The 10,681-nt window shown below is 44.9% G+C and overlaps 1 protein-coding gene across 2 annotated transcripts in view; it reads left to right on the top strand.

Annotated features, from left to right (window-relative positions):
• Positions 1-721: 721 nt before the first annotated feature.
• pcgf6 (polycomb group ring finger 6) overlaps positions 722-10,681 on the top strand; it is a 90,812-nt gene continuing 80,852 nt past the window's right edge. The window contains exons 1-2 of one of the 2 annotated variants that reach the window (XM_072557295.1): positions 722-914; positions 9,803-9,899. In XM_072557295.1, the coding sequence (XP_072413396.1) occupies positions 738-914; positions 9,803-9,899 (274 nt within the window). In that variant the 5' untranslated portion in view covers positions 722-737. Of the gene's footprint in view, positions 915-9,799; positions 9,900-10,681 lie in introns of both variants that reach the window. The other variant, XM_072557294.1, reaches the window with a different exon arrangement.

Here is a 10,681-nt window from a genome sequence, read left to right as displayed (position 1 = left end):
GTCGGTGTGGACTTGTTGGGCCGAAGGGCCTGTTTCCACACTAAGTAATCTAATCTAATAAAAAAAAACCTTCAACATATTGTCTGGCTAATACCCATTATTACAGTTAACCTGAAAATGCAACTTTTAAAAAAAAAGTTTTGTGATTTACACACGAAAGTGAAACTATCATGGTATTCGAACAGATGAAAGACTCAACAGACAATCAAGGTATTTTTCAATGTATAATTTCAGTTACATCACCCTAGAAACTTTTACTATAAATTATGTGCCTTACAATTGTGTCCTCCACAATCACCTGATGAAGGAGCGACGCTCCGAAAGTTCATGTGCTTCCAATTAAACCTGTTGGACTATACCTGGTGTTGTGTGATTTTTAACTTCGTCCAAATGAAACCACTTTGTACATGTTGTATTTCCCCCTCAGTCATCTCTTCTTTAAGGAAAATTAACCCAAGCTATCTTGTCTCTCTGCAGAACATAAATGTTTGGGGTTATTTTTGGGATCAATGTGTAAGGTAGCAACAGGATGCCTATATTCATGCACAAACGTGCCAGCAGGTGGTGCTGTCGTCCATAGGGATGCCGGGAATTGTAGTCTCTGACCAGCTGCACACACGGGCAGTACTATTCTACGTCGTAGGGGTTGCTGGGAGCTGTAGTCTGTCCGGCGCGATAGGACTACAACTCCAAGTAGGCAAGAGATTTGCGCAAGCGCACTTGCAGAGATCCTGCCCATGGTTGCCTATGCGGAGAAGGTAGCGCGCGGAGCGATGTCGAGATCTGATGAGGAAGAGATGGATTTCGGGGGATTCTCTCGATTTGACAGTCCAAGTAGCTCAGCCGGAAACAGTGAGCTAGAGTCCTGGCAGGAGGAGGATGAACCATCTGAGGGAGAAGTGGCACAAGATGAGGTAAAGTGAGCTCAAAAGCGGATGTGAGAGGGAGCGTGGTCGGCTAAGTCCCGGGAACCGAAGGAGCTGCCCGTGGACAGAATCAACAGGCGATTGAGCTCCGCTCAGCGTCTAGCGTTTCCCGCACTTTCCCACTATGGCTCTGTTTTGGTAAGAGCGCAGGGGCTGGCGGGACGCAGGAGGAGTTAGTGCAGTGCGCACGCGCAGGCCGCTCACGCATCCCTGCACGAGTACCCACAAGCAGCAGGTGGGTGGGGCCATGGTGAAGGGGGTGGGGCATAGAGAGAGCAGTCTTTGCATTGGCCTCTGAAAGCTTGTGATTTCAAATGCGACTACAACCAGGTGTCATGTGACCTCTGACTTATACTACCTCAACTAAGGAGCAAAGTTTCTCATTATCTATCCTGTCTGGACCCTAGAGAACTCTATACTTAATTAAATCTCTGTCAGCCTTCTCTGCTTTATGGGAAATAACTCCAGCCTGTCAACTCTCTCATCACAGCTCACTCAGTCCAGGCAGCAGTTCTGGAGATTCTCTTCTGTGCTTTGTCTAATGCAAACACATCCTTTTATATTGTATTATCCATAACTGCAGACAGTGACCTAAGGTTTTACACAGTTCCATAATAACCTCCTAGTTCTTGTATTTAGTGTCCTAACTAATAAAAGCAAGTACCCAGATGCCTTTTAAATCATCTTATCTACATGTCATTTTGACTGCAAGGATATATGGATGTACACACAATGTCTGTCTGATCCTCTGTAGTTCTGATTAGAGTAGTGCTGGAAAAGCACAGCAGGTCAGGCAGCATCCGAAAAGCAGGAAAATCGATGTTTCGGGCAAAAGTCCTTCATCAGGAATGAGGCTGGGAGCCTTGGGGGTGGAGAGATAAATGGAAAGGAGGTGGGCTGGGGGAAAGGTAGCTGAGAGTGCGATAAGTGGATGGAGGTGGGGGTAAAGGTGATAGGTCTGAGAGAAGGGTGGAGCAGATAAGGGGGAAGGAAGGCTCCCAGCCTCATTCCTGATGAAGGGCTTTTGCCCGAAACGTCAATTTTCCTGCTCCTTGGATGCTGTCTGACCTGTTGTGCTTTTCCAGCACTACTTTAATCTTGACTCTAATCTCCAGTAACTGCAGTACCCACTTTTGCCGAAATGATTTTAACCTTACTGTGAATCCTCTCCAAGGATGCCTACCTTGCAGAGGTTCTCCTCTTTCTACAAGGATCTCAGTGAGTGTCTCTCTCACTGTAACCCCCAGGTCATCTCCTCTGCCCTGAAGCTCTTCAGCAGCACATTCCTCATGACCTGTCTATCTTCCTTCCCACCTATCCGCTCCACCCTCCTCTCTGATCTATCACCTTTACTCCACCTCCATCCACCTATTGCACTCTCAGCTACCATCCCCCAGGCTCACCCGCTCACCCCCTCCCCCCCTCCCATTTATCTCTCCACCCTGAAGGTCCCCAGCCTCATTCCTGATGAAGGGCAAAACATTGATTTTCCTGCTCCTTGGATGCTACCTGACCTGCTGTGCTTTTCCAGCACTACTCCAATCTTGACTCTAATCTCCAGCATCTGAGGTACCAACTTTCACTTTCCTAGGGTTCTGCCATTCAATATTATTAGTCCAGCCAAAATGAATCACCTGATACTTTTGAAGATTAAATTCCATTTGCCAAAACAAAGTTTTTTGTTTTTATATTTCTGGTTTCAAGTCCTATGACTCTGTTTCGAGTGAAAATTATGTGATTTTAATATATTCAAGGCTTGCATAAAGATTTATAGCTTGGGTGCCAGTTGTTGTAGTGTGGGTATGTTAGCCGAGCTGGGATGTTGATTTGCAGACGTTTTCATCACTTGTCTAGGTAACATCTTCAGCGCTTTGGAACATCCTGTGAAGCACTGCTGTACTGTGTCTTCTAGAATTTACTTAGTTCCGTTCCTGCTGCTTCCGGTTGCCTGTCCCAGTCATTTGTTGTAGTGTCCAGTACATTGGGTCTAGGTCTATGTGTTTGTTGATGGAGTCTGTGGATGAGTGCCATGCTTCTAGAAACTCTCTGGCTGACCACAGTTTGGCTTGGAGGGGAAAGTGAGGACTGCAGATGCTGGAGATCAGAGCTGAAAATGTGTTGCTGGAAAAGCGCAGCAGGTCAGGCAGCATCCAAGGAGCAGGAGAATCGACATTTCGGGCATGAGCCCTTCTTCAGGAATGAGGAAAGTGTGTCCAGCAGGCTAAGATAAAAGGTAGGGAGGCGGGACTTGGGGGAGGGGCGTTGGAAATGCGATAGGTGGAAGGAGGTCAAGGTGAGGGTGATAGGCCGGAGAGGGGGTGGGGGCAGAGAGGTCAGGGAGAAGTTGGCAGGTTAGGAAGGCGGTGCTGAGTTTGAGGGATTTGACTGAGACAAGGTGGGGGGAGGGGAAATTAGGAAACTGGAAAATCCGAGTTCATCCCTTGTGGTTGGAGGGTTCCTAGGCGGAAGATGAGGCGCTCTTCCTCCAACCGTCGTGTTGCTATGCTCTGGCGATGGAGGAGTCCAAGGACCTGCATGTCCTTGGTGGAGTGGGAGGGGGAGTTGAAGTGTTAAGCCACAGGATGGTTGGGTTGGTTGGTCCGGGTGTCCCAGAGGTGTTCTCTGAAACGTTCCGCAAGTAGGCCTGTCTCCCCAATGTATAGGGGGCAACATCGGGTGCAGCGGATGCAGTAAACGATGTGTGTGGAGGTGCAGGTGAATTTGTGGCGGATATGGAAGGATCCCTTGGGGCCTTGGAGGGAAGTAAGGGGGGAGGTGTGGGCGCAAGTTTTGCATTTGCATTTCTTGCGGTTGCAGGGGAAGGTTGCCAGGAGTAGAGGTTGGGTTGGTGGGGGGTGTGGACCTGACGAGGGAGTCACGGAGGGAGTGGTCTTTTCGGAACGCTGATAGGGGAGGGGAGGGGAATATATCCCTGGTGATGGGGTCCGTTTGGAGGTGGCGGAAATGATGACGGATGATACGATGTATATGGATGTATATGGAGGTTTGTCGGGTGGTAGGTGAGGACAAGTGGGGTTCTGTCCTGGTGGCAATTGGAGGGGCAGGGCTCAAGGGCGGAGGAGCGGGAAGTGGAGGAGATGCGGTGGAGGGCATCGACGATCACGTCTGGGGAGATATTGCGGTCTTTGAAGAAGGAGGCCATCTGGGTTGTACGGTATTGGAACTGGTCCTCCTGGGAGCAGATGCGGCGGAGACGAAGGAATTGGGAATATGGGATGGCATTTTTACAGGGGGGCATGGTGGGAAGAGGTTAGTCTAGGTAGCTGTGGGAGTCGGTCGGTTTATAGTAAATGTCCGTATTGATTCGGTCCTCCTCCTACTGCCCTCTTGACCATGACCCTACCTCCCACCCACCAAACCATCATCTCCCAGACCATCCATAACCTCATCACCTCAGGGGATCTCCCATCCACCGCCTCCAACCTCATAGTCCCACAACCCCGCACCGCCCGTTTCTACCTCCTGCCCAAAATCACAACCTGACAGCCCCGGCCGACCCATTGTCTCAGCCTGCTCCTGCCCCACCGAACTCATCTCTGCATACCTCGACACAATCCTGTCCCCCTTAGTCCAAGAACTCCCCACCTACGTTCGGGACACCACCCACACCTTCCACCTCTTCCATGATTTTCGCTTCCCCGGTCCCCAACGCCTTATCTTCACCATGGACCTCCATTCCCCATCACGAAGGATTCAAAGCCCTCCGCTTCTTCCTTTACTGCCGTACCAACCAGTACCCTTCCACTGACACTCTCCTTCGACTGACTGAACTGGTCCTCACCCTGAACAACTTCTCTTTCCAATTCTCCTACTTCCTCCAAACCAAAGGAGTAGCCATGTGCACCCGCATGGGCCCCAGCTATGCCTGCCTCTTCGTAGGATATGTGGAACAGTCCATCTTCCGCAGCTACACTGGCACCACCCACCACCTTTTCCTCCACTACATCGATGACTGTATCGGCATTGCAGTCTGACCAATAAAGGAAAGCATACCAAACGCCTTCTTCACTGCCCTATCTACCAGTGACTCCACTTTCAAGGAGCTATGAACCTGAATTCCAAGTTCTCTTTGTTCAACGGAAAAAATTTCTGGTTGTAAGAGCTGCTCCTTTTTTGAGGTACTTAAGGCGTTGGAGGTGATTTCCTCGAATTCCAGGAGCAGCAATTACTGTTTCATATGCTGTTGCATTGTTTTGGAACTTTGGAAAAAAAAGTCAAAACACCAGCAATTTTAAAAGGGAGGAGTACAGACAAAGGAAGTACATGGTGAGGTCAGTGCAGGGGAGACAGAGAGAAAGAAACTGACACCACTGTGAACCTGCACAGTTACTACCTTTGCTGTTTGAATTTATGTATCGTTGGACTTGGGAGTCTGTCCATGTGACATGGGAAAATTAACAAACAGTGAAATTCACAACTGATTTTGGAGGAACTGTTTGGGCGAAGTCATAGAACAGGAACAGATAAGTGAATTGTTTTAAGTGTGGCCTACAGAAAGTCTGCAGTAGTGAGTAAAGTGGGTTCTTTCTTGATTATATGTTTTTTGAAATATGTCTCTAGATTAAACTTAAAATATAAGCCATAATTATTAATTTAACCTGGGGCCGTGTTTTGTAGAGGAATAAGACGGTGTTATTTTCTGGTGTTATTGTGAAGGAGCAAAATTGGCCTTTAGTACAGTGATATGCGCTTCTTGTCAGATGTGGGAGTTTATGGAGGGTTTACGGGTTACTGCTGAGTATAACTGCAATAAATGCTATTGGTTGTGAATCCTATCAGATCGAATGGATCGGTTGGAGAGTCAGAGGCAATGAGGAATTTGCAACAGCAACGGTATGTGATGGATGGCAGTTATAGGAAGAGGGAAAGTCTCAGATACAGTCACATAGATGGGTTAACTCCAAGAAAGGTAAGAGAGGTAGGCAGCTAGTGCAGGAGTCTTCTGTGGCTATCCCATTTCAAACAAGTATGCTGTTTTGGAAAATGATCGATTCACAGGGGAACATAGCACGAACAGCCAAGTTTCTGGTATTGAGACTGGCTCTAATGCAATGAGGGGTATGTCGGGTTCGAATAGATCCATTGTGTTAGGGGATTCTCTACTCCGAGGTACAGACAGACGTTTCTGTGGCCTGCAGCAAAAAATCAGAATGGTGTGTTGCTTCTCTGGTGCCAAGATCAAGGATGTCTCAGAGAGGGTACAGAATGTTCTCAAGGAGGAGAGGGGCCGGCAAGAGGTCATTGTCCACATTGGAACCAACGACATAGGAAGGGAAAAGATTGAGATTCTGAAAGGAGATTACAGAGAGTTAGGCAGGAATTTTTAAAGGAGGTCCTCGAGAGTAGTAATATCTGGATTACTCCTGGTGCTATGTGCTAGTCAGGGCAGGAATAGGAGGATAGAGCAGATGAATGCATGGCTGAGGAGCTGGTGTATGGGAGAAGGATTCACATTTTTGGATCATTGGAATCTCTCTTCTGGGGAAGAAGCGACCTGTACAAGAAGGACGGATTGCACCTAAATTGAAAGGGGACTAATATACTGGCAGCGAGATTTGCTAGAGCTGCTGGGGAGGACTTAAACTAGTAAGGTGGGGGGGTGGGGGGTGGTGGTTGGTAGGACCCAGGGAGATATTGAGGAAAGAGATCAATCTGAGACTGGTACATTTGAGAACAAAAGCGAGTTAAACAGTCAGGGCAGGCAGGGACAAGGTAGGGCTAATAAGTTAAACTGCATTTATTTCAATGCAAGGGGCTTAACAGGGAAGGCAGATGAACTCAGGGCATGGTTCAGAACATGGGACTAGGATATCATAGGAATTACAGAAACATGGCTCAGGGGTGGGCAGGACTGGCAACTTAATGTTCCAGGATAGAAATGCTACACAAAGGATAGATAGGGAGGCAAGAGAGGAGGGGGAATGGCGTTTTTGATAAGGGATAGCATTACAGCTGTACTGAGGGAGGCGTTGTTGCTTAATGTTCACTTTTAGAGTTAAAGAATAAATTGATATTATTTTCTTTAGCTAGTGAAATGTGGGAGTTCTCTGTCACTAATATTTTAACAGATTACGAGGAGAGGTGAGCTTTTCTAGGTGTTTGGTTTAATTAGCAGAAGATTTTATCGCTATATCATAACAATTGCGTCAATGTAGTTTTCTGCCATTCACATTTAGAATTCCAAAGTGACTACATTGCATTTTTAATAATGGCAGGAAGACAAAGAAAAGTGAACATTCTTGAAATAAATCTCTATATAATTGGATGCTTCATCTAAGTACAGAGGAATCTCAATTATCCGAATGAGATGGACGGGCACTATTTCATTCAGATAATTGATTATTGGAGTTTTATGTGAAGTCTGCTCCGGGGTAAGTCTCCAAATATCTCTCTCTCTCTCTCACTCACTCACTCACTCACTCACTCACTCACTCACTCACACTCTCTCTCTCTCTCACACACACACACACACACACACACTGGGGAAGGAGGGTTTAGGGTATACCCCTGTGTAGAACTGCAGGGAAACTGTGTGGACAGAGAGGGGGCGCGTGGAGATCGGCCATTTAGAGACAGTGCCTGGACTGTCCAAGACTGTTCTTGGCAGCATTTCAGTGAGCCGAATTCATTTTTAATCATTGTACCTGTAAATAAAAGACACAATCAGGATTGAAACAGCTCTTTGATGTAATGTTTCTATTGGGACCTTGAGATCTCCTTCAGATAATTGAGACTCAGATAATCGTGGTTCCTCTGTATTACTAAATGACATATTTTGGAGAATCTGATGCAGCTACGCATTTGTGATAACATCAGCAAGATTTCCTAGCAACTTGAACAGCTGGAAGTGAGAGCAGGTTTACTAGAAAAATTCAGGTGGTCTGCCTAAACAAGGGGTAAATGTCTCAATTCATGGTGCAATTTCAGTGTTCTCAAGGCTTCTAGTGCTGGGAATAGGTGCAGTCATATAGCACTCTTAATGTAATAAACTGCCTAACAGTGGAATACTGAGGCATCTGATTTGCATTTAAACGTGGAGACCAAAAATAATATTTTCAAATTTCCTGCTGGCACAAAACCAAGTGGGAATGTGAGTTTTAAGGAGGATACAAAGAAGCTTTGAGGGGATTTAAGCAAGCTCAGAAAATGGTTCAGAACATGGCAATGAAATTTAATGTGGAAGATGTAAATATATAATAGATGAGATTACACTGTATGAAATAGGAGCAGAATTAGGCCATTTGGCTGAGCAAGTCTGCTCTGCCATTTGAACATGGCTGATATGTTTCTGAACTCTATTTTCCTGTCTTCTTGCAACCCTTGAGCACCTCAAGAACCTATCTATCTCCATCTTAACTATGCTCAAAGACTTAGCCTCCACAACCTTTTGCAGCAATGAGTTCCACAATGTCACCGTCCTCTGACTGAAGAAATTCCTCCTCATCTCAGTTCTAAAGGGTTTCCCCTTCACTCTGAGGCTGCTGTGCCCCCCCAGGTACTAATCTCTCCTCCTAGTGGAAACATCTTCCTCACATCCACTATGTCAAGTCGTCTCAGTATCCTGTAAGTTTCAATTGGATTCCCCTTCATCCTTCTAAATTCTATTGTATGCAGACCCAGAGTCCTCAACCTCTCCCCTTAGGATAAGCCTTTGATTCTTCGTGTCGTTCTTGTAAACCTCCTCTGGACACCATCCAATACCAGCACATCTTTCCTTAGATACAGGAACTAAAACTGCTCACAATATTCCAAATGCAGACTGACCAGAGCATTATACAGCCTCAGCAGTACATCTGTGCTGTTGTTTTCTAGCCCTCTTGAAATGAATGCCAACATTGCATTTGCCTTCCTAACTACCTACTGAACTGGTGCATTAACTTTAAGAGAATCCTAAACCAGGACTCATAAGTCCCTTTGTGCTTCAGATTTCCAATACCTTTCCCCATTGAGAAAATAATCTATGCCCGTTTTCTTCCTACCAAAATGTATAACCTCATACTTTGCTAAAATTCACACGATGCCAGGTTATAGTCCAACGGGTTTATTTGAAAACACTAGCTTTTGGGGCACTGCTGCTTCATCAGATGCTAGTGAGAGAGAAAGCCCTTAGACATAGAATTTATAAGGAAAAGATCAAAGATGCATAAAAAGTTCCTTCTCACATTTCTTCTGCATCTCTTGCCCAAAATCATAAATCTGTAGTCACTAGTCATTCTATAATCAGCTATGAGAAGAGATTTTAGTATTTATTTTGTGCCTATCGTATCCATATGCATCTATCAAAATTTCCTTCATCTCCTTCCAAGGAGATTATCTCCAACCTTTCTAACTTAACCTCTTAACTAAACCATCCCGTCATCCCTGGAACCATCCTTCCTGAAGTGTCATGCCCAGAACTGGACACAAGCTGGGTCCTGAGTAGAACTCTAACAAGATTCAGAATGACACAAGGCAAAAGTAGATAGATTTTCAGCCTCTCAAGGACTCCATGGGTATGGACATTTATGTACATTTTAAAAATTAACAAGTTTATGTAAAGCAGCTTACACTACAATAAATGACTACCTTATGTAGCCTTACTGTGTCACCTCTAGTTTTCTGTTTCCTTTTCTTCTGATTAAACTGGTGAGCTTGGTAAGAATGAAAGTGATACATTTCTAGATTTTAAAGACAGCACTGGGGGTAGAAGATCAATCATAAACTTCTTGAATGGTGGAGTGGGCATGACAGGCTGATTAGACTACTGCTGTTCCTAATTCCTATGTCAAGCAACAGATGTTCTGGGCAGATGTATTATAATGACAGATCCCTTTACCAGTGAAAAGTACTGAAAGGACCTGATCTCTTTCCAGCAGAGTATTTGTCTTGCTGATGTGAATCCATATATTCTGTGTCCTGTCTGTGGAGGCTACTTTATTGATGCAACCACCATCACAGAATGTTTGCACACATGTAAGTATAATTGCATGAGACAAATGGTCACTTAACAATCACTGATTGTTTTACCTGTTTTTGTGCTTCTAATAATGTGCAACATAAAACTGCTTTGTTGGATAGTATCATTGTTCAAATACATACTAAAACACTTTCCTAGAGTGATTATATTGTGCAGTTACTATAGGTAGTGCAGCAATGAATTACCAAAACACTGCAAGATCACAGATAGGAACAGGAAGAGGCCTTTTAGTCTCACAAGCCTATTCTGTTATTCAGTTCAATCATAATTGATCTGTACCTCAATTCATTTCCCTACTGTTACTCCACATACCTTGACCTTTACCCAACAACAATCTATCTCAAACAAGAAAATAACAAAAAAAAAACAAAAGATCTTCAGATGCTGGAAATCATAAACAAAAGCAGAAATTGCTGGGAAAACTGTGGAGAGAAAGCAAAGTTAACGTTTCAGGTCCAGCCAACTTTCTTCAGAAATAATTGGTCTCCATTTAAATGGTCCGACTGATCCTCAGAATCCATACCTTTTGGAGGAGGGAGATCCAAATTTTCACTCCCCTGACTTCACTTCGGAATGATTCATCTCTGTATTGATTCCCCTTCTATGGTAATAGTTTGTTATCTCACCTGTAGAATTCAGGGTTACTGACAAGAACAGTTTTCACAATTTAGAAACTGCAATGGAAGTGCTCAATGTTTCTGACAGTATCTGTCACTGACTTGATTGTTTGACTATCAGAATCTTTTCAGTGCATCCTGTTTCATTGTGAAATTTCTTC

Source organism: Chiloscyllium punctatum, chromosome 38, assembly GCF_047496795.1.
Source record: "Chiloscyllium punctatum isolate Juve2018m chromosome 38, sChiPun1.3, whole genome shotgun sequence".
Classification (NCBI taxonomy): Eukaryota; Metazoa; Chordata; class Chondrichthyes; order Orectolobiformes; family Hemiscylliidae; genus Chiloscyllium; species Chiloscyllium punctatum.
Note: the sequence above shows the minus strand (reverse complement) of the source record. Positions and strands in the feature narration are given on the sequence as shown.